The following is a 24777-nucleotide window of genomic DNA, read 5'->3' as shown; positions in this document are numbered from 1 at the left end:
TCAGATTTCACCTCTGCGGGTATTGTAGCTTCATGGAAAGGTTTGTGCTTGATATTGAATGTGATAATGCTTACCGGCTCAGGAAAGTTAGGACGTTTCCAACCTATCCAGTAAACGACGCCATTGTCCACAACAGATTTGGGTCCAAGCTTCTAAACATTGCTCTCAAATGAACCTTCATGAGTCCACTCCCTTTCCACAGAACTATAAAGACTCCAAGACATGATGCTGTCAGAGTAGTGTCGCTTGTGTACATGCACAATGCGATATTCCACACTATCTTCCAAATATCCAAAGGCATAAAGAGATACAACGTGGCAGCAGTGCTTGCTAGCTTTGTCTGGTACAAAACGCCTCTTTCGGGTGAGGGGATTCCACATAAGTAGCTTAGAATTGAGACCCCCCATGGAAATCCTCAAGCAAATGACTTCATGGTCGGAGCCTATGATCGAGTAGAAGCCATAATGGTTGATTTCTATCGGCACATGGAAATTAAACTGCCGCCCAGTATCAACTGAGGCTCGAACATACCACATTGAGTTTTGATCACTTGGGAAGGACCCAATCTCGCCAATGACGCTTCGGTCTCTGTCTTTGGTTTCCTTATAGTTTTGCTTGATAAATAAGTTGGTGCATAGTCTAGAATTCCAAGCTTTACTCAAACTTCTACACTTTCCTATTGTCTTTGGGTATGTTTTTATTAAGATTTTCAAGATAATATCATCACTCAGGAATGGAAGATCGCCTTTCTTTGGTGGGATATCACTCATTGTGGCTGTAAAGGGTTTGAACGTTTGGTTAATAGAGTTTAGTGAGTTAGAAGAATGATCACTCAATTGGAATACCACACAACAGTTTACTCTACCCTATTTATATAATTAGCTTATATGGTATGCATGTGCAGAATTGTTTAATCGTTCTATAAGGATGTGGGTGTGGTTACTTTAAACAAATAATTTTTTATTGCAAGGCAAATAACTATATATAACATCTATTAATATGGGTTAATATGAGTAACTTATTTTAATTTAGGGGACATATGGTAAAATATGTTGGAATCCTACTCAAGCAGAAACATATCTAGGATTGGTTTTTCTAACATTATTCTTTAAGAGATAACTCAGCCCACCAAGTTGTCCATTTTAAGTAATGTTTCTTGAAGGTGCTAGATCCATAGTTATGTTATTAGCAGATATCATTCCTCAATATATGGAGTATTAGTAGTGCCTAACACTTAACAACTTGGTGTAGCATAATCTTTTAATTTTATTCTATATGATTATAGCATAGTAGTTCTGTTAATTAGCTTGAGCATATGATATCCACCACCACAGTTGGGATATTTCAAGAAGTGTGCTATTGATGGGATTGATAAAGCAATTAACTGAACCATGAACTAATGTAATTCAAGAAGTGTGCTATTATGGGATTGATAATTTAAGGTAAGAATTAGTTCGCATGTGTTTTCATATAGTTCATTACATGGTATCTGTCCGCCGGATTTAGATTGAAATAATTAATAATTAACTATACAACTAACTTTTTCTTTATTGTAAAGAAAATTTTACACTGTGTGCTAACCTAGGTTGATGCCTAAAGCCCGCTAATTCAACTGCATATATCCTAGTTACATGAAAAGGGAATTTTTCATTGATCCTTTTTACATAGCATATCTGACAACATCTCATAATCATGTATGTTCAAATTGGTCTTGGGTTTATTACACACATTCAAGTTAAAAAGCTTTTACTTCTGTAAATCTGATTCTGTTCTGATTCACACTTTCATAGATGATATTGCCTTTAAACACTACTATAGCATAAATCCAACAGCTTACACTATGCTTTGCACTTTATTTCATTATATTATCTTGTTATAGCAGAATCCAGCTGCAGAACTATTCACAAAAAATGTTATTAGTTGTGTAAAATAGGTTATGTTGTCCTTCATACTTTACTATTTGATATTGCCTTCAAACACTGTTATAGCAAAACCGATGGTAGCCTTTTTTGTTTTTCATATTATATATTTATATTGTTTTATTAGACTGCCATAGCAAAAAAAAGTTTATCCTCCTTTGGGTAACATCAAATCTTCACTATTGTTGAATTTGTCTTTATTTAGTTCATTTAGTTACCATAAATGATGAATTGTCAACCATTCCATCATCGATAACAAAAAAGGAGTTTTTCACATTGTCACTTCAATTTAAAATCTTGGAATTGCATAACATAACCCGTCAACACTCCACTTCATTCCATTTTGGTTTTTAATATATCAAAAAGCATGTTATAAGGACAGACAGAAGATATGAAGTTCATCACTTGTTATCCCCTTTTTAAAGAAATATCTCCCTTTTGAATTTTATAAATCAGTCAAAAGCATACATGACCTCATTATAATTTAAATATAAGCCTTATTATTGATTGTGAAATATAAGCAATTTAAACCCTCTTTGTTGGTTGTGAATTTTTTTTTCTTCCTAAATTTATCAATGTTTAAAGAGTGAAGGAAAATAAATATAGAAGTACAGAGATATACAATGTTGGAAAAAACATACTCAATCTCATCTAAATTTAAATAGGTAATTTTCTAACAGCACAATAATTTAAAACTCAATGCTATTTTATATTATTATTTTTTGACTATATATAATCAACCTTATTTTCAAAGAATACAGTTTTGGAATTAAAAAGCATCTTCAAATATGTTTACCTGAAATTTTCTTTATCTTTAATTACGAAATTTATTGATTTTTTTTAATGAAATACGTCTCTATGGCAAAACTCAGCACGTTACTCCATGCTTTATACCCTATCCATTATATTGGTTTAGTAAGCCAAAGCAAAATCTATCTTTAGGCCCCTTCTCCACACAAATACACTTAGTTGTGTAATTTTGGTTACATTCTACCTCAACTTTATTACTTAGTATTGTGTTTAAAATCTAGGGCATTACACCCTGCTTCTAACCTTATATAATTATATTGTCTTATTAGACTACAAAACCAAGAATCCAGCTTACCACATATTTATTTGTAAAAATGACATCCCATCAATTTGAAAACCACAGATTGACCTAAACGTAAATTTTTCAAGGGCACTACCTAGTTTTATACAGTATATCAACGACTACCTATTTTTGGCAAATTTCAGTATTTTGAATGCATCCATATAGCCAACCCATTACTCTAGTATCCTTTGGTTATTATGACTATTCTAGTGATAACTCTTATAGTCCTTCAGATTATAGTCCCATGTACTTAAAAATGAAAATGATTTTAGTGATAACTTGTATTTCTTAATATTACTCTGGTTTTTCAATAATTTATAATATAATATTATAATAACTTTTTTATATGCAGAGTAAAAAAACTGATATCTTGGAAATTAAAAATGCATACTTCATTTCTTCAACAATGAAGAGCCATTATCATGAAATTCCTGATAATTTCATCGATCATCTAGAAATTCTCTAAGAAAGTCTTGAATGCAGTGGTATCTATATTATTATTAAATGTTGGCTTTATATAAAGATGACAATATGAAATTAAAAATATATTTTTTATTATTCTTATAATCCTATGCTTTAAAATTCTATTTTATTATTTTTATTTTACTAACAAAAAAGTCATAATATATAATAATTTCTTTATAAGCTCAATCTATAATAGGAGAGGAGGAGGAGTAAGTTCATAACTTCATATAGATTTTTGAAATTAGCTTCTTCATTAAGAATTATTACAGTTGCAAGTTATTAACTCCAACCTGAAAAATTTAATTAATATTTATTGTCAATCCCCACAATATTTATAAAATATAATATTAAAAAGTTAAAATATTAATCCACTTTCAAAATATATTAATCCATCTCAATATATATATATATATATATATATATATATATATATATATATATATATATATGTGTGTGTGTGTGTGTGTGTATGTATGTATGTATATATTCTCGGGTTAAAATATTCCACCTATAAATTTACAGTATATATTCTTTAATTATAAATACATTTCTTTTTAAATATCATTGTGGAGTAAGGATATGATATAAGCCAATTACATAACATTGTCGACCACTTTTAAACTAAAATTTAGGAGTATCTAAGCTTAGTAATTCAAGAAATCTTAGCTAACAATAAGGATGTAATATAAAGTTAGCTTAGCAACATCCAAAAAAAATTAACAAAATGACTTCATCTATTTCTAGTGACTGAGCACTTCCAAAAGGTCCTATCTCAATAAGTTTTTCCACTCTATAAAATAAGATAACTAATACCTACGAAACAACATATTTTTTGATTAAAAAAACATAAAATTACTACTAAATAAAATAGATGCATATGGTTGAAAATCACTAATAGCATAAACAGCTCAGTTAGCAACATCTATCAGCTGGCTCTTTTGCTTCTTGCCCCCCTTACGGCTGAACTTATTGGTTGAGAGCTGTCATTCTTCATCATTTTCATTAATTGTTATTGTACTTGACTTTACACCATTGAGAGTTCTTTTAGTGGGGGTCGTGTACTTGAGACTTGAAACAGCCTCTTCCATAACATCCTTCACAAAAAATAATGGATATTAAATAGTATTTAGTATTAACTTTACAATGAAACATATATTAAGTATTTTTAATCTTTCTTAGTATTTCTTTAGGAAATATGCATAGAAAAATATACTTATTTTTCTTCACTCTTTAAAAAATGCATAAATTAAGAAAGAAAAAATTTTTCACAACCAACAAACCGGGTTTAAATTGATATACTTTGTCTATGATGATACTACTCAATAGTTAGTTTCTTCTGGTTCTGATCTATATAAAAACTAAAGACATAACCTACATATCACTGGTTGCTATAGTATAAAATAACACATATCTTAAATATTAAATGCATTTATGTCTGAAGAAAAACTACAAATAAAACTATCTCCATACTATAATACACAGATTATCGCTATCAGTCTTAATATCAGCCACATTTTCTGCGATCTCGACGGAATCATTGCATCCGATTTTTTACAGATATGGGAATGAGAATTTTAATTATATAATTAGTGAACAATTGATCTTTAAAAAACACAATGTATAACAGACATTGACAATACTTTATTAACTCACAATGAGGTTAACAGATGAATTAGTATTTGATTCTTTTGGGAGGTTCTTTTCTATGATGTCCTCATCATCACAAACTTTGCTAAGAGTATAAACTTGGTCATATTGCTCGATGTTAGCTGACTTTATATTAATCTTAAAGAGAAACTTTCTATCTAGCATGTTATCAAGGGATGGGGGTATTCCACCTCACCAATAGACTGCGATCAAATTCACAAAAAGGAATTACTTTACATGGATACATCAACATTTTGAAGTTATGAGGTAATGATTGTGCACTTATTTCCTCTTCCTTGATTTGATCTGCCCTCTTTTCGCAAAGTTGAATTGCTTCCCTATCCCAAAGGAGCAAAGTCATACTGCCAGTACCATCATAGACAATCACCTTAACCTTGTACCTGTCATTCAACCAGTATTCATAAGTTATACCCTCCATTTGTTTTTATACAGCTAACAATAAAATTCAAGATGAAATACAGTCTTCATATTATAGTGCTCTCCACTTAATAAATTTATTATCTAATGATAAGTCTTATTATCTAGTTTAGGTGCCTAACCTGATTGAGGCAGTTCCTGCTGTGTGTCCACAACCCTTATATTCATATCTTTCAATAGTAGAAGTTTCAACTTTTTTGGGCACTTTCTACATGCTTTGTAGAACCAATCATTCTTTCCAGCATTGATAGAAACAATGGTTGCAGCAATCCAACATGCAGCTACCTATTTAGAACTCAATTAGGCACTTCAATCAATTTCTAACATTAAAATATATTCCTATAAAAAAATTAATTAGTAAATTCTTCCATTAGTTTACCTTTGCAACATTTAGGGCCTCCTCGATGGTCTTCACTCCAACCGACCCCTGCTTCAGTTCATCAGCCGCAGACCAAGCTCCCTGAGATGAAAGTTAACTAATCCCAATTGAGTTTAGTGGTGCACCACTCAGGAGCCTACACAATTCAATAATATTGAACTTCTCAAACTTTTGACCCTCTTTAAATGTGTTGGATATAAACAGGTTAAAATTTAAAAAAATAAACATGTTCCTAAAACTAACCACCTCTTTTAAATCCCTCTCAATGTGGATCTTGGAGATGTAAAAGTGATTCTGAACAGTGGTTTTGTCGTTCCACCGGGATGTTTTGAAATATTACAGCACAACAATAAGGGGTTCCACACTTCCTTCTTCAAGGTGTGGGCGGATTTGATCCACCATCTCCCCAAACAAAGTACACCCAATCCTATTGTTCCTATTGAAAATATAAGGATGCATTATGGTATTTTATAGTCTGAAAATATGTGTACACAGAAAAGTCAATTTTAAAAAATAGCACATATGCTAAATCTTCTAATACAACAGCCATACGTTTGGTTTCCTTGCCTATACTGGTAACCAAATCCCTTGGATCTTCCTTTCCAACTACTTCAGCAATCATGTCTAAAGAGCAAGAACCATCAATCTTGAAAAATAGAATTTGAACAAAGTTCACACAACAACTTTTGAAATAGTGTAAGCAATACTCACCAAACAGATATGTGTCGTCCAATCTTTCAGCATTTAACAAATCCAAAATAGACCTAAAACGAAATGCTTCAAGAGGGTAGCTTGGGTTGTTTACATGTGTGACCGTTGTCCGTTGGATAAACATTAGTATCCAGTTGCTATTGGTAGTCCTTGGCTTAGTTTTGTTTCCCACAACTATGAAGTTACTCATAATGTACATCTGGAACTCAAAGATATTGCCCATCCACTTAGCAACAACACTCTTGGGTATGGATGCATGAATCCTATCGCTCTGAAATTAGTGGAGACGGGAGAAATAAGTATCAGTAAATTAAAAAACAAATACTTGCACAATAACTACTATATATAAAAAGATTAGTTACCTTACTGTCCTGAAGGATCATCTCTATTGATCCAATTTCCTTTTCATTGTACTTGTTTGGAACCTCCTAAATCCTCACCACATATACGTTGAAATTCCATGCCAATTTTCTTGGGTTGACATCGAGCAGGTAGTCAAATGTTTCGGCCATTATGCTTTTTTTTTCGGTGTTTGATATTTCAGAAAAAATGGAGACAGAGTATTTAGAGGGAGGGTTTACTCCTTTTTGTTTTTAAAGATGGCTAAAGATAGAGAAAGAGTATTTTAAAGATGGCTGAAGAAGATGGAGAGACAGAGTATTTAAAGGAAGGTTAGAAATTAGAATAAACAATTTAAAATGTCAAATAAAAGAAGAAAGATTCGAGTACAACAACATTGTAAAGTGTAATAGTCTATTGAACCTAGACTCTTTTTGCAAAATGTGTAATGTGTAATAATTTATTGGATAATAATAGAAATGATTTTTTTTAAACTTTCTTTTATAATTGCCACTTGTCAAACATTAGAGTGTGACATTTGTTGTTAATTAGCAGCTCCACTTGTCAAGTAAATAATCGTGAAGTGCTCTCCTATTATATAAAGAGCTTGTTGTTATGGAAAAAAAAAAAGAGAGTGAGATAGGCTACTACTACTACACCTTCTATAGCTACTGTCACACCTTTTTTAGTTTATTTTATTTTAAAATTACAAAAATATCCTTCATTCATTAAAAATGAGATACTAGAAAACTATCCATTCCCGACGTTTAAATAGATGTACTAAACAATGTTAAATGTTACATTTTGCTTATTATTATGGCTGAAAAGTTCACTTATGGGATTCTAAATGTTGTATATATTAAAAAATATAATTATATTATGTGTATAGTAAAATAAATTATTATATTCAGTTATTTATTAGTATAAAATATATATTAAAATATAAATATATATTAAAAATTAATTAAATTATATATATATACATATTTATACACAAATATATTAGTAACTGATTTTAGTATATAAATAATATTTTTATAAAAAGTAATATATTTGTGTGAAATTACAGGGATATAAAATCAATAAGGTGAAAACTCAGGTGCAGATTCACGTGAAATTAATAGCTGAGAGCCGTTAGATGAAAATTTAGTCAAATCAATCAAATCATCTAACGACTCTCAGTTATCAACTTCACATAAAGTCAATTGAATTTTCACCAACCAACAAAGCATTTTATTTGGAGGGAGAGAGAGGGGGGGGGGGGGGGGGGGGAATACATCATTTTATTTAGGTGAAATGCGTAAGTGAAATGCATTTTGGTTAGTGCGAAATGTTTTTTACTCTTAATATGTTTCATTGGGAGTGAATTGAGAAGGAGAAATTGTTGGGGTTGAAATGCATTTTGTTCAGCGCGAAATGCATTTAGTTGGGGTGAAATACTTTTGACTCTTAACATATTTCGTTAGGAGTAAATTGAAAAGAAAGAAAAAAATAAGCATCATGAGTTTTTTCTGTTTTTTTTTTATTTTTGTGATGAATGAGTATAGTTGGTTCAAATAGATATTACATTTTTGTGCTATTCTAAAAATATTTTTACTTGTATTTTATCTTGATTTTCTGTAATTTGTTTAAAGTTGAACTAAAAAGAAAAAGCAGAGAAGAGAGAATGATGAGTTTTTTTTTGTATTTTTTGTGAATGATGATTGTTGTTGGTTCAAGAGATTTTTTATTTTGTTCACATTATATTTTATGTATCTACATTATTTTATTGTTTCAAGTTAAGTTGTATGCTTCTCTTGTGTTCTATATTGGTCTATTGTGTATATTATTTGTTTTGGTATTTTAGATTTGACAGATATCATTAAAAGAAGAGTAAAGTTAGGGGTGTTCGCGGTGCAGTTTGGATTGGATTGAATTTACGGTTTTATAAATTAAAAAAATTATATACATATAACAAGTCTCAACATCGAATTTTAAATAATCAATAATAATATAACAAGTCTCAACAATATCTTAAAAAGCCAACAATAATATAACAATAGAAATAAAATTATAGGTTAGTTAAAATAAATAAATAAATAACATTTTGAACATAAAATATTTATCAAATAATAATAATACATGAATAATATAAAAATGTATAAAAAATTGAACATGTTATAAGTATAATTGTAATATAATAATAAAATAATAATATTATAGCACATTGTGTGGTTTGGATTGGATTGGATCGGTTATAAAAAGTAGATCCGAAGTCCGATCCGATCCAACGATTTACAAAAAATAGAATCCAATCAAATTCGAATTAGTGCGGTTTTAATCGATTTTCGGTTTGGATTGGATTGGATGAGCGGTTTAATTTTGATCAGTTTGGATTTGAACACTCATAAGTAAAGTCTCGTTTTTGTTTCTAATATTTGGGGTAAATTCAAAAGTTATCTCTAACGTTTAAATCGTTTTATTTAAGTCTCTAACGTTTTAAAATTGACTCAATGTTGTCTTGCCGCTAGGGATCTTAACAGAATTGACGACGGAACAAAATTGAGACAATTTTGAACCGTTAGAGACTTAAATAGGACGAAAACGTTGGGGACAAAAATGATACATAGAAATAAATTTGAATTTTATTCTTTAATAATATTAATTTTTTACAGTACTTAGTTATTCAATTATTTTTTAATCACATCTAAGTAAAGTACACTTAATTACAATACTTTTATTCTAAATAAATTTATTTTTTACTCATCATTCTACAAATCTTTAAGAGTAAAATTATTAAAAAATAAATTTATTTAGAATGAAAGTAATGTGATTAAGTGTAATTTAATTAAATGTGATTAAAAAATAATTGAATAACTATGTACCGTAAAAGATTGATATTATTAAAAGATAAAATTAAAATTTATTTCTATGTATCGTTTTTGTCCCCAACGTTTTCGTCCTATTTAAGTCCCTAAGGTAGCGTTTGTTTGTAGAGACACGACAGGACACTGAGACAAAGACAATAGGACAGAGACATTAAAAATTATGTTTTGTGTATCGTGTTTGGATATGATGGATAGGACACTAATGTAATGTCCATTATTATGTTTGGATACACATGGACAAGACTAAAATATTATATAAAATGACTAAAATAGCCATGTGATTCCAAATTTTTTAATATAAACTAATTTAATAAATAACGAGAGTACGTACGAGTATAGACAGTGGGAACTTGAAAAAAATATTTGAAGCAGTAAAAAATTTTAATAAAAAATTATATAATAGTATTTATATTAAAATAAAATTTATAAATATAATTATTTTTTTAAAATTTATTATTAATATGTAGGAATACATATGGTTAATATTAACAAAAAAAATCTGAGTTTGATTAATAAAAATTTTCATTTAGGTTAATAAGCCAAATTAATTTTAAATACAAAATCAGTTTTAAAAAAAGAATCCATTTTTAAATGGAAAAAATTAATTTTTGCACATAAAAATCTATTTTTATTTAAAAAATTAATTTTTTTATCTAAAATTTTATTTTTCTTTTCAAAAAATTAATTTTTCTTTAAATTATATAAAATCAATTACAATTTATAAATTATTTTTTAGCATTTTAAAATATCAATTTTACCTTTATAATATTTATCTTTTAAAAGTCTCCAGACTAATTATTTTTGTTATTATTTTTATTACAAATCAAATAATATAATATAAGGTTAAAATGATGTTGAAGTAAGAATGATAAGAAAAAAAAATTATCCAGTCCAATAAAAATTTTTATAAAAAGAAGAGAATACTTGAGAAAAAAGAGAAAGAAAAAGAACGTAGAGATAGAAAAAGAGCATGGAGTAAAAAAGTACTTTCTGAAAACAACGAAAAATAGGAAAAATAAGAAGGGATAACAATGGAATAATAAAAAATAGCATCATGGACAAAAAAGAAAAAAAATTCATAAAAATAGTCCGTGTCCCTCTTTCAAATCCCGTGTCCATCATTGTCCTTCGTAAAAGAGTGGACACAAAAGTATAAAAAACTGTCCCGGAGACAATATGTTCAGTGTCCATGTCTTTGCTTCCAAACACTTTTTAAGAATGTGCTGTCCATGTCTCCGTGTCCTATCTCCGAAAACAAACGCTACCTAACGTTTCAAAATCGTTTCAATTTTGTCTCGCCGTCAATTCTGTTAACAGATCTCTAACGGCAGGACAACATTGAGTCAATTTTAAAACGTTAGAAACTTACCCCAAACATTGGAAACAAAAATGATACTTTATTCTTAAAAGAAAAACAAAAAGAAAAAGAACAAATGAAGGAAAGAATGGTAAGCAGTTAGATTACAAGTCTGTAATACTAATGAATTTGTACCAAATACATATGAGCTAGAGAGTAAGATTTAGGGTGTGTCTAAAACGAGTACACCAGTTTTGTGTGCATTGGATGCACAACTTTTTATGAATTATTAGATTTTACTAGATAAAAATCAAAAGATGTTATAAAAAGAGAGTATTGATATATTTTATAAATATAAAACATATTAGTACATACATAAATAAACATATTACAATATTATGACATTTTGTTTCTTTTATCCAAAATGGAAAAATGTGAAAACTAAATTCGTGTCGAGCTCACTCACCTCGACAATGAGCTTTTAGGTCATTTTGCCTCTTTCTTCTTTTTACTCTCTAGTATTTGGTTCATGCACGATTCGATGTAAATGCCAATGAATTTCATGTTTTAACATTTCAACTTGACAGAATTATTTTTTATTTTTTTTGATATATATGTTTTTCTTTTCCTTTGCATCTCTTAAATTAGAGTTTTTTATGCACAAGAAATATAAATTATTATAAGATTATGCTTCATTTCGAAGGAAGAAAAAAAATAGCAAAATGATGAATATCATGATAATTACGAAGTTAGAAATCATGAATAATATTTTTTTGGATAATGTACGGAGTATTTTATTCATGAAAATGGTCTCATTTTAAATTTTCAATTTTCAATCTTCAATCTGGTTTGAATAAATTTGTCAATGTTTTAGTAATATTTTAAATTGGTTATTTAAAATTGAATTTATATGAAAATGGTCGTCTTACTAATTTGTTTGTTGTGTCATTTGTAGAGAAAGATAGAGAGTTAGGGGAGGCTCGCAAAAATCAAGTCCTTGAGGAATTCAGAGCGTCTTAGAGAAAAGGCCGTCGAAGAGGTACATTCTCCTCCTAAATTGTTGGAGTATCCATTGTGTTAGTTTCATTGCGTGTTATAGGAGGGGAATCTCGACCAAAAACAACATTGAGTGAAGACATTCCAATTACCAAATGATATGATGTATTGTGGCTAAAAGCAGCACACGTAAGAGATGGTACCAATAACGGAAATTCTCTTAAATATAGCAGCGTAATTACATCTCTAAACATCGATTCAGAATCTATGTTTGTCCATCCGATTCTGGATGGTATACTAAACTTTGTGCCAACTAGATTATCTGTCTGTCACAGTATTATTCCCAAAATTTATTGGTGAAGACTTTATTCCTGTCGAAAACAATAGATTGAGGAGTTCCATGCACACTCACTACATTTCTAAGGATAGCATCCACTACCTTCTGTGCTGTCAAAACCTGCTGGTAAGGTAATGAAGTGGGAAAATTTGGATAAGCGGTCCACTACCATTAAGATGAATGAGCGACCATGTGATATTAGAAGCCCGGTAATAAAATCCAAGGAGATGCCCTGCCAAATATCGGATGGAATAGGAAGGGGTTTAAGCTATGGAATGGAGAGACAATGGTTATGTCAGATCTCGGTGGCTCGAAGCAAGGCCAGTCTCTCGATCAAACTTCCAGGATCTAGGAAGTGCAAGTTCATCATCTCGCTAGCCAAAGAAGAAAGAAACGGCTGAAAAAGTCGCAACAAGGGGACGGACAAACAGGGCATTAAAGTGGGAGGCTGCTGATAAGGATACGGCAGGAAGTGATGCAATACCTGTGGTGAAGTCAAATAAAATCAAGCCGCCTTGAACACTCTCATTCCCTTAAGAATAAAAATATTTTTTACTTTTTTTGTTCAATCTTATACGGTGTTTACTCATTGAATTAATATATTATAGGGGTAAAATGATAGACAATAATGTGGCTTGGTATGTTGTTTGTAGTTCCATAGGTGTAAGGTAAAGATGAAACTCATACACCCTCTTAGCATTGAACAATTTAAGTTTGTAATCGATTGACTTATACTAAATGCAGTTGATAAGTCATCTTTCCGATTCTATCGACTATTGAAAAATGGACAAAATTTCTCATTTTCAGCTTCTAACTCTTGCGCCATGCTACTGATTGCTGTTGGTATGGCTACAATTTGACGAATACATAGCCACCCACAATGAATTTCACAGCATCATTCGCAAGTTCATCATCTTGCCAGCCAAAGAAAAAATAGGCAGCTAAAAAGTTATAACAGAAAGACGGGTAAAGTGGGCATTGATGCGGGAGGCTGCTGATAAGGCTGCAGCTACAAAGCATTAACAACATTTGATGAAGTAGGGCAGGAAGTGATGCAATACCTGTGCTGAAGTCAAATCAAATCAAGCCAGGTCTTGAACATTTCCTTTCCGTTAAGAAAAAAAATTATTTTTTACTTAATGTTTTTCAATCTTGTACAATATTTACTCACTGAACTGATTTACCATAATCTAGTGAGTATAAATGATAGACAATAATGTGGCTTAATATGTTTATTAGTAGTTCTGTGGGTGTAAGGTGGAGATAAAACTCACTCACCTTCTTAACATTGAGTAATTTAGGTTTGTAATCAATTGACTTACACTAAATGCAGTAGATAAGCCACCTTCCCGATTCTAGTGACTATTGAAAAAAGGGCCAAAATATCTCATTTCCAACTTCTGACTCTTGTGTCATGCCACTAATTGCTGCTGGTATGACTGCATTTTGACGACTACGTAGTCACCCACCTTGAATACCACAACATTATTCGCAAGTTCATTATCTTGCCAGCCAAAGAAAAAATAGGCAATTGAAAAAGTTACAACAGAGAGATGGACAAAGCGGGCACTGATACAGTGATGCACGGGGCTGCTGATAAGGCAGCAGCGACAAAGCATCAACAACATCTGATAAGGTTGGACAGAAAGTGATGCAATACATGTGCTGAAGTCAAGTCAAATCATATCAAGTCAGGCTTTGAACACTCTCCATCCTTTAAGAAAAAAAATTTTTTTTAGTTATTTTTTTCAATCTTGTATAGGGTTTACTCATTGAACTAATGTACCATAATATGATAAGTATAAATGATAGACAATAATGTGGATTGATATGTTGTTAGTAGTTCTGTGGGTGTAAGGTGGATATGAAACTCATACACCCTCTTAGCATTGAACAATTTAGGTTTGTAATGAAGTGACTTACACTAAATGCAGTCGATAAGCCACCTTCCTGATTCTATTGACTATTGGAAAATGACCAAAATATTTCATTCCCAGTTTCTGACTCTTGCACCATGCCACTAATTACTGTCGGTATGACTACAGTTTAATGAATATATAGTCACCCACCTTGAATTCTATAGCATCATTCGCAAGTTCATCGTCTTACCAGCTGATGCGGGCCAACGTCGATCTAGAACTTCTTAGTAGAATTTCATCGTAAGTATAGTTCCTAACCAAAAAATGACACTATCACATTTTAAATTGGATCACAATTCAAATCAATAAAAGCCAGAATTTTAAATCTAAGGTCGTCTCTCAAAGAAATTACAATGAAGTGTGCGTATCATTCGCTATGAGAAAAAGGGGTTAAAATGCAAAAGACAAGAAATTAAATGAAAAAAAAGTAAAGAGCAAACGAAGAAATTTTAAGTGCTAAAAGGCATCTTGATAAAGATTGAGAGTTAAGGTTTCCTATCCAAGTCATTGATCACAAATATGATAATTAAGAAGAGTTAATTCCATTTCGTCATCTCCAAATCTCGAAAAAAAGTCAAATAGACATAATTGATCTTAATTTATAAGTCTTAACAAACTCACTTATTAGACTTTAAAATAAGTATTTCTATAACTAAAAATTTAAATACAAAATAATTTATTTATAAGCTATTATTAATAAAAGTCATTATATTTTAAGCTCTTTTTTCAAAAGAGTTTATTTAAAAAATTTACCAAAATTGACCTTAAGCCTTTTTATTCCCTGCGAAATGCCTTTTTTTTTGTTATTTTTTGAATTTTTTGTTTTAAAATGATTAATGAATATGTGATTTGAGAAAAAAAAAACTATAAAATGATATTATAAAATAAAATAATTAATTAATTAGGTTATCAAAATTTATATTAAATAAAAAATTAAATTTAACTTACGATAAATCAAGCTATTTTAAAATTGAAAAAATTAAGTAAAATTTTACCAGGAAATTGTTTTGAAATAAAATAAAAAAATTAGTATTTTTCTAAAGTCAATATTTTAACTTTAATTTCAGAAATACGATTTTTTTTGTTAGAGTGAGTTCGTCTAATTCTCTAACAAATTTCACCCAAATTTTCGAAAATTCTAATTTTCAAGCTATTATCATATCTTCAACAGTATATACGAATACATCGTCTCCAGAAATACGTACACAGGAAAAAATTATATTTAATTAGGATTTAAAAAAAATTATTATTTTCCAAAAAAAATACGATTTATTTCTGTGTACTCTTATGTACTCTCTGAAGACGATGATAATAATTGTCATTGTTAACCATCTAAATTTTTTTCTCACCCAATCTAATCAAACGAATTATATAAAAATATAAAAATTTGCTGGGTCAGTTCGAATGCAATAAACTTATCTTTAATGCTAAAAAAATATTTTAAAAATTAAAGTTAAAAAAATTTATTTAAAAAATTAATTATTTTTTTATTTTATTTAAAAAAATTATATATTACACCAAATAATCAAATATATTAATTCTGTTTTTATAATTTGCATATCTCCACAAAGTAAAAAAAAAAGTGAAAAACTTTTTTTTTTATCAGGAAGTGAAAAGCTAACTTCGAACAGACGTACCTTATGGGCTAGTCAAGTTTGGGTTCTGATCTGACGGCAAATAAATAAGAAAAAAAAAGAGATAAAAATATTTAAATAAAAAAAGAAAAGGAACTCTGTAGTTTTTCCTAGAACTTGCTCGGAAGGATCTAGAACAAATTCCCAACAAAGGTAAACAAATCCAACGGCCCGCCTCGACAAATTCTAGACTCTTCTCTGGGACCCACCAGTCCCACCAAGTACAATTCCGCACTCCATCCCAACCGTCCATCGATCAAACCCTAAAATCCATAAAAAGAAAAATTAAACTCCCCAAAAGAAATTGAGTACTGAAGTATTTCGCGTGGTCAGTGTTAACCCGTGCATAAATATATACGAGGCCCAAAACCAGGGTTTTCACCTTAGCTTCTTTTTGTTGTTGCGCGTGTGAGATCTAGAACTCTCTGACTACAACGCTTCTTCTTGTTTAGTTGGGCGGAAGTAGTTAGGGTTTCGAAGTTTTGACCTTCTTCGATAAGGGACCAGGATGTTTGGGAGGGCGCCGAAGAAGAGCGATAACACCAGGTACTATGAGATCCTTGGAGTCTCCAAGAACGCTTCACAGGATGATCTCAAGAAGGCTTACAAGAAAGCCGCCATCAAGAATCACCCTGACAAAGGCGGTGATCCCGAGAAGGTAACGGATTTCTTGTTCTTGATTACTGATTTGTGTCTTTTGTTATCATGATTTGGATGAAGATGTTGTTTGTTGAATTTGTTAAAACATCATCTCTTCGGGTTTTGCAATTGATTTGGCGTTAAAATTTTTAAAATTGAAAGTCAAGATATGTTGTTACTGTGTAGACAGGTTTTTGAATTTGTGTTTATTTAAAGAACCGATTCGAGGTTTGATAGGTAAAAATTGTGCTTTCTTGTTCAATTCATGTTTAGGGATGTGTTTGGACTTCGGATTGAGCTGATTTATGACGTGCAAATATATATATATATATATATATATATATATATATATATATATATATATATATATATATATAACTGAGATTGCAAAAGCAAACGAAACAAAGCATTACTCGTTTGTTAATTTGGATTTTGGATTGGTTTGTTGCAGTTTAAAGAGCTTGCCCAGGCTTATGAGGTTCTGAGTGATCCTGAAAAGCGTGAGATTTATGATCAGTATGGTGAGGATGCTCTCAAAGAAGGAATGGGTGGCGGTGGTGGCGGCCACGACCCATTTGATATCTTCCAGTCTTTCTTTGGTGGGAGTCCCTTTGGCGGCGGTATGTTATAATCAGATGTTTTTTCAGTTTTGGGAAATTTTTATTGGTTGTGTTAATTTTGTATTTTGATTGGGTTTTGAGAGATTTGTTGATGGCTTCTTTGAACAGGTGGTAGTAGCAGAGGGAGGAGGCAGAGAAGGGGAGAAGATGTGGTTCACCCCCTCAAGGTCTCGCTTGAAGACCTATACCTCGGAACATCTAAAAAGCTCTCGCTCTCTCGCAATGTACTTTGCTCAAAGTGCAATGGGTAAGTATAATCATATCAAAATTTCAAGTTGTTGGTACTCTATTATGATGTGATTGATTGTATGTACACTGGTTTCTTACGTTTGTGTGGTTGTTTGTGTTATTGAACTTTGCAGCAAAGGGTCCAAGTCTGGGAATTCTACAAAGTGCGCTGGTTGCCAAGGAACTGGTATGAAGGTTTCTATCAGGCACCTTGGTCCCTCTATGATTCAGCAAATGCAGCATCCTTGCAATGAATGTAAGGGTACTGGCGAAACCATCAGTGACAGGGACCGTTGCCCACAGTGCAAAGGAGAGAAGGTTGTGCAGGAGAAGAAGGTTCTTGAGGTCCATGTGGAGAAGGGTATGCAGAACGGACAGAAGATTACATTCCCTGGTGAAGCTGATGAAGCGGTGAGCCGATGAGGAAGTGTTACTATATTGAGCTTAATAATCAACTGCAGTATTCGGACTGAGTTGGAATTGTTTGTGTTTTGCAGCCAGATACTATCACTGGGGATATTGTATTTGTCCTTCAGCAAAAGGAGCACCCCAAGTTCAAAAGGAAGGCAGAAGACCTTTTTGTAGAACACACTTTGTCCCTCACTGAGTCGCTATGTGGCTTCCAATTTGTGCTCACACACTTGGATGGCAGGCAACTCCTTATTAAATCAAACCCTGGTGAAGTTGTCAAGCCTGGTATGCAGTAGCAAATAGTTCATTAGTTCCTCTATCATTCAATTCTGCAGTGTTTGATTATGTTTTTGATTTCCAACATGGGTTGTGTGTTATATAATTGCAGACTCATTCAAAGCGATTAATGATGAGGGAATGCCAATATACCAGAGGCCATTCATGAAGGGCAAGCTTTACATCCACTTCACTGTTGAATTCCCAGAGTCTTTGAACCCTGATCAGGTTAAGGCTCTAGAAGCTGTTCTGCCATCGAGGCCTTCCTCACAGTTAACAGACATGGAGCTTGATGAGTGTGAGGAGACCACACTACATGATGTCAACATGGAGGAAGAGTCAAGGAGGAAGGCACAAGCTCAGCAGGAGGCATATGAAGAAGATGATGACATGCCTGGTGGTGCACAGAGGGTACAGTGCGCCCAGCAGTAGAGAATGTTCTGTTCTGTGGCAAAGGGGTAGAGTCAGATATGATAATGATGAAGGATTCTATGACGAGTGTTGTTGACCTTAGTGTGTGGAGTAGAAGCATAAAGCAGTGTTTGATCAATGATCTGAAGTTTTTAACAGTGTACTTATTGCCTTATATTATTATTAAGGGATAATTTCCTTTTCTTAAGGGATACTTTCTATTCTTGACAACAACGACTTTACTGAATATTCTTTATCGAGTGATTTTTCATTTCTTCCGGACAGTAGTTTTTTTATGACCTTGTTTTGGTGTGTGAATTACTTGATCTGATGAATTTGAGAGAGATTTGTACACTTAGTAGATAGTAACTGGAGGAAAGGAAAGTTGAATGTCTGAATTTTCCTGAAGTATTCCAAGCCGAGTGTAATCAGAGGGATTTCGAGACTTACGTATCTCGCATCATGTGAGTGTAGGCTGGTAGCCCGGGTATGGAATAGGGATGTGCTCTGCTTCTTAAATTGGATGTCTTCGAGTCTCTGAATAACAGTAAAAGTAAACTGAGTAAGTACTAACGTACTTTGCCCCTAAAAAGGAAAAATGTTGAGGATGATTGTAAACGTACTTTGCCCCTAAAAAGGAAAATGTCAAGGATGATTGCTCAGTTGTACTCATGAAATATGTTGGAAGTGTAATTTCCTAATTTAGTTTATTTAAAAATTTAATAGGATATCTTAGTCTATAATAAATTTTAATTATCATATTAGTGTTATCAAATGGTATAGTTATTTTCTTTCTCAAATTCCAATTAAAAACCTTTTTTTTTTTTCTTTCACTCTTGAGAAATTTCATTTTAAAACATCGTCTTCTCCGTCTCTGAAATTAAGGTGTAACCGATAGTTTAAGCATTCATAGATTTTCATGGAGCGATCTATCCATGGAATCAGTGATCTATTTAGGGTATTTAAATGTTATCTTTCGTTTTGTTGATTTAATTTTTTTTCCTTTTCCTTTTTTGTCCCATGACTAATAGAGTATATCATATACTCGTATTCAAAACCGCCATTCATTAATCATCATCTCATCCTGATCGGCTGCTTCTATAGAAAATGCGTCACCGTCAACTTCTACATCTTCATGTAAGAGTTGTGGATTCGAATTTTCTTATTTTTGGTAAAAAAAAAAAATCAAATTAGTATTTAAATTGTTATTATATTAGACATTGTCTACATAGAGAGAGTTTAAGAAAAATTATTATTAAATAATAATAGATATTAATTTATTTATTTTTATTAAAATATAAAAATTAATTTGTCTAATAAAATAAAAAATTAAAGACTGATTTGGCAACCAAAAGTTTTTTTTTTGGGGGGACATCAATTTGATAACCAAAAGTTGGTCTTATGTAACTATTTTTTCTTCTTTCGCTCATCAAATTTCGGTGTAAACTTTTAAAGATTATGGGAACAAAGTAGTTGGATTGCTTTCGGCCATTGTGAAGACTGAAGACCGAAGAGCCACGGAGAGAAAGGAAAAGACAGAAGCCCAAAAGAACCGTGAACATAATGCCATCAACATTCAACAAGATAAAATTGGGCCTAGTTGTCAAAGATTTTGTAGTTATTATTATTATATTTTTTTTAATTTTTATTCCCATTTTGTCTCTTTGTTTGCATTTGGTTTGTCAAAACTTGGAATCCAAATGGTGAGGCGAAGACACCTACCACGTTACGCTGTGTCCCATATATTATTAATGCAGAATGTAGGCCTACACAGTACACACCCCTAATTCAACATCTTTCTATTATTTCCTTTCCTTTGAGCTTCCTCAGAAACGGAAACCCCATGGATTTTCCAAAGCTCAACATTCTTCTATGCTTGTCCATCTTCCTTCTTTCATCCTTTCGCGCTCATGCCAAAGTCAAATTTAACTACTGCGGTATGCGTTTCTTCTACTGCTGCTCCCTCACCTTTCTCTTTTCACTATTCTCTTCTTTTTCTTTTTCCTAAGGCTCAATTAGTTTCGAGATAACTGTTTAGTTTTCTATTTCCTCTGCTTATTTCTATCTAGTTATGTAATTGAATAGTCTTGCAGTTCTGGAAGTTACAGTTGACTTGATCCTATCGAATGGATTTCTGAAGTTGGATATTTTTTCTTTATAATCATACTGTTTCTTATGGGATTAAGTTTTTGTTGCAAACTGCTGCATTCATTTTGATGTGAATGGATTTTCGTGATTTTTGTGTTTGAGGTCATGTGCGAGTGTGATCCTTCACTATTGTTGACCTTTGGTCAATGCTTGATTCGGATTTGGTTTTGGATTGTGCTCTTTTTGACTATTTATTTATTTGTTTATTTTCACACTCAAAATCTGTGCAGATAAGAAGGCAAACTATGATGTGAAGGTTTCTGCAGTTGAAATATCTCCAGATCCTGTTGTTAGTGGGGAAGCAGCTACCTTTAAAATTAAAGCTTCTTCTGGTAATCCCTCTTCTTCACACTTTTCTCTTGTTTAATTATCGCTTTTCCAATTCGCATAACATATGTTTTAAAAGCATGTTAGAAGTTCTAATGTAGTTAATAGGTACTGGACTAATTATTAATTACAAATTACAGTGCATTCCCGGAGTTGACCCAGAATGGTCACATATAGGGATGGAAATGAACTGAGTTGAGCCTACGCTTGGAAGCTCAAGCTTTGGTTGATAATATTAGGCTTTACTCATGATTTGGCTCATTTGTTACCGAGCCAAGCCATGAGCCTCAAGTACAACTAGATAGAAGGTTATTGAGATTAAGCTTGCTCAAGTATAGATTAAGCTTTTGCCTATAAGTAGGTAACTTGTTCTCAGTATAATTATGCACCTCACATATGGTACAAGCTACTGAGTTGAACATAGCAAAGCTTAAGCTCGACTCATTTAGCAAATAAGTGCAACGCTCAAATATGGAACCCAATGCGTAAAGTCATTAGTTTATCAAGCAAGAAATAGCTCCTGACTACTCATGAGTTGGGTTAACTCACTTCTAGCCCCAGTCCCTTACAAGTTACACCCATTTTATAATTGTTTTCAGGAACACAATATGCCTTAAATACTAGATCTGAAGACTTAATACAATTTGCCATTTATGTTCTGGATTCTGAGTACATTATTTGTTTCTTAATATTTGTATTGGTGCTGCTTCATCAAGTTAATGTATCATGCATTAGTGTGCTGAATTATGAGTGTACTTTTTTCTATCTTTCATGCAGGTCAAGCTATTTCTGGAGGGGACTTGATAATTGCAGTTTCATATCTTGGGATACCTGTCCGTACTGAAAATCATGATTTTTGTGAAGAAGTATCCTCCTGCCCTGTCTCTTCTGGAGACTTTGTGATTTCCCACACCCAGACATTGCCTTCATTCACTCCACCGGTTAGTTTTGATTTGTCTCACTCACACTCACATGTCTTACCAATGCTACGAGATTCTAAAAGTATGATCTATCATAATATCATGAAATAAAGCTTACTTCAACCTTTGATGCAATTTAATTGATACCATGATGGAAAATTCATTGAAAAATCATTGTGATCAACCACTCATTTGCTGCTTGAGCGTTGAAACTTAGATGCTTTTTACCATTATTTCATTTGACTTTGATTTGAGTGATAAGCTTTTCATTATTCAACATTCGCAAATTTGTCCTTGGCATGCTACTCACTCTTCCCTTTTGAATTGTGATTTTCCACACCCAGACATTGGCTTCATTTACTCCACCGGTTAGTTTTGATTTGTCTCATGCACACTCATATGTCTTACCAATGCTAAATATTCTAAAAGTATGATCCTATCATAGTATCATGAAATAAAGCTTACTTCAACCTTTGATTGAAGTTAAATGATACTATGATAGGAAATTCATTGAAAATCATTGTGCTTTCCCACTCATATTGTGCTTGAGCCTTGAAACTTAGATTTAAGTTAGCATTATTAACTTACTTAATATGACTTTGATTTGGGTGATAAGCTTTTCATTATTCGACATTTGCAAATTTGTCCTTGGCATGCTACTCAATCTTCCCTTTTGACTTGGTAAATGCAAAATTGGTTTTCTATGTAACATAATCAAGATTAAAGTGTAATTAAACTTTTCTCTCTTTAGAATATCAACAATAGTGTGGTATACAATATACATTTGAGGAGGTCATCAACTTTATTCTTCTACAGAAATGAATTTTTCTCATTAGTAAGTAGGTTTATTGCTGCTATACTTAGTTACTTACTATAAAGTGAGATTGGATTTTAACAAAATTTTTATGAAGAGGTCTAGGAGACCAACTACATAACAAACCAACTAAGCCAACTCCCTTTTATTTTTGATTTTGACATTCGAAAAACTAGGGTAGTGAGGAGTTGTTTTTATTTCTTTTTTTAACGAACCTGTTTTTCAGCTAGTTGGTTGCAGTTGGCTTCACTCCTAGTTGGTTCCCTAGCGGAACCGAACTTTTATTTGGTCAATCTTACCAAGTCTTTGGGATAGTCAGATATGATTCTAGCTTGGTGACAAAATGAAATTTGTTAAACAACCATTTTTTTTTCTGTTGTGTTTGGTATTTTTTGCTTTAATGCTAGTGTCAGGAACCTAGTCAACAATAAACTAGGGCCTTATTTCTAAACTAATCGCTTAGGTGTTTTGAAACTAACTTGCTTAACTAGCAAGTGAGTGAGAGGAATCAGTATTCTGGTATTAACAAGAAGAGGGAACTACATAAGGGAATGAGAGGGATATCATGGGGTATGCCTCAGAATTATGAGGATGAGAATTGGCCTTTTGAAGTGCCATACACATTGTATTGTTCTTGCAATTTCAGTGTTAATTCCAGAGGAATTTCTGTGTTTTAGTGCAATCTTCCTGCATGAATCCCAGGTTCCTTATGGTTAGTTAATTAGTTTTCCAAATTTCTTTTCAGCTTTTTTTTATTATTATAATTGGGTGAACAGCCCATTTTCCAGTATCCATTTATATGTGTGGTTATATACTTGCATGGAGTTATTAAGTTATTGGAATAAGGTAATTTCTCTAATGAAGTGGAGAAAAAAAAAATGCTTTTTGATGAAATAGTATGGCTGAGCAATGAGATTGCAACCCATGTGGAGTATTATTCGAATTAACATATGCATAAGCACTAATGGTTTAAATTTGAAGTGTGAAACCTTTCATACATGATACATCAACCCAAAATATCCACCTACCCAAACACAGAAGCATTATATGCACTTGTTTATAGTGAGACGACTTGAGTATTATACGGGAAATGGAGTTTCAGCTTCCAACCACTCATTTTTTGTTTTATATATGTAACTTTAAATGTTATATATGAAATGAATGGCTATAGATGTTCCTAAAGCATACATGAATTGTGTTATAAAAGCATGCAAATATTTCTCAGAGATTGGGCATAGAACTACTAGCATTCACGTTTTCGTTTATCCTGTATTTGATGACAATATTCCCTGTGGAGGTAAACATTTAAGTCCAATAATTGCTGGGTTCATTTCCTTGTTTTCACTGCAATTTTTGTTTCTCTGCAGGGATCCTACACTCTGAAGATGACACTGAAGGATAGCAAAGATGAGCTCTTAACTTGCATTAAGTTTAGCTTCACAATCAAATTTGGATCCATGGTGTCGGATGCCTAAATTCTCTTTTGCACTCTCATCTGGTTGTGACTGGATGGTTGTCATGTTTGTGTTGTAATATGTACCCTACGATAGCTTTGAAGATTCATATCTTAGCAATAAAGGTGGGAAAAATTGAAAGATGTAGTGGGGGCAGTGTTGTTTAATGTTCTTCTGAGAGAACAATCATGTCCAACTCCAAACATGTGTATGTTGTGCATACTTGAATCAATGTCAATGACAAAACTTGTTTGCTTTTTGTGATCTTAGATCAGAAAGTATGATTTCCCTTTCCACAACATAGTTCAGACAAGAAAATCAATAGAGTAATGCTCATATTGGTTCATAACAAATTGCTTTAGATAAATTAGTTTCAAACAAATATAATTGACAAATTAGTTCTTGATATTTTAGAATATTGATAAAATTAATCTTTAATAAAATAAAAAGATAAACTATCTTTTATTCTTTAAAATTTTAGACAATTT

At 31.9% G+C, this 24777-nt stretch overlaps 2 protein-coding genes across 2 annotated transcripts; both read left to right on the top strand.

Moving 5' to 3' along the window:
- Window positions 1-16363: 16363 nt before the first annotated feature.
- On the top strand, window positions 16364-18904 carry LOC130968886 (dnaJ protein homolog). Its single transcript, XM_057894369.1, has 6 exons — window positions 16364-16699; window positions 17132-17300; window positions 17409-17547; window positions 17663-17939; window positions 18026-18224; window positions 18328-18904. The coding sequence occupies exons 1-6, from the start codon at window positions 16550-16552 to the stop codon at window positions 18645-18647; spliced, it is 1254 nt and encodes a 417-aa protein (XP_057750352.1). The 5' UTR covers window positions 16364-16549; the 3' UTR covers window positions 18648-18904.
- Window positions 18905-20305: 1401 nt separating this feature from the next.
- Window positions 20306-24558, top strand: LOC130968887 (uncharacterized). Its single transcript, XM_057894370.1, has 4 exons — window positions 20306-20563; window positions 21005-21106; window positions 21879-22042; window positions 24203-24558. Exons 1-4 carry the CDS (start codon window positions 20470-20472, stop codon window positions 24308-24310), a joined length of 468 nt encoding a protein of 155 aa, XP_057750353.1. The 5' UTR covers window positions 20306-20469; the 3' UTR covers window positions 24311-24558.
- Window positions 24559-24777: the final 219 nt, after the last annotated feature.

The sequence above is a fragment of the Arachis stenosperma genome, chromosome 3 (genome assembly GCF_014773155.1).
Source record: "Arachis stenosperma cultivar V10309 chromosome 3, arast.V10309.gnm1.PFL2, whole genome shotgun sequence".
Taxonomy (NCBI): domain Eukaryota; kingdom Viridiplantae; phylum Streptophyta; class Magnoliopsida; order Fabales; family Fabaceae; genus Arachis; species Arachis stenosperma.
Note: the sequence above shows the minus strand (reverse complement) of the source record. Positions and strands in the feature narration are given on the sequence as shown.

Excerpts from the sequence above, each read along its gene's own strand:
- LOC130968886 (XM_057894369.1), top strand. The coding sequence starts at position 16,550 with ATGTTTGGGAGGGCGCCGAAGAAGAGCGATAACACCAGGTACTATGAG. Across the intron at positions 17,548-17,662 it reads CTTTGCTCAAAGTGCAATGG|CAAAGGGTCCAAGTCTGGGA; the intron begins GTAAGTATAATC and ends TGAACTTTGCAG. Across the intron at positions 17,940-18,025 it reads CTGGTGAAGCTGATGAAGCG|CCAGATACTATCACTGGGGA; the intron begins GTGAGCCGATGA and ends TGTGTTTTGCAG.
- LOC130968887 (XM_057894370.1), top strand. The coding sequence starts at position 20,470 with ATGGATTTTCCAAAGCTCAACATTCTTCTATGCTTGTCCATCTTCCTT. Across the intron at positions 20,564-21,004 it reads AGTCAAATTTAACTACTGCG|ATAAGAAGGCAAACTATGAT; the intron begins GTATGCGTTTCT and ends AAATCTGTGCAG. Across the intron at positions 22,043-24,202 it reads TGCCTTCATTCACTCCACCG|GGATCCTACACTCTGAAGAT; the intron begins GTTAGTTTTGAT and ends GTTTCTCTGCAG.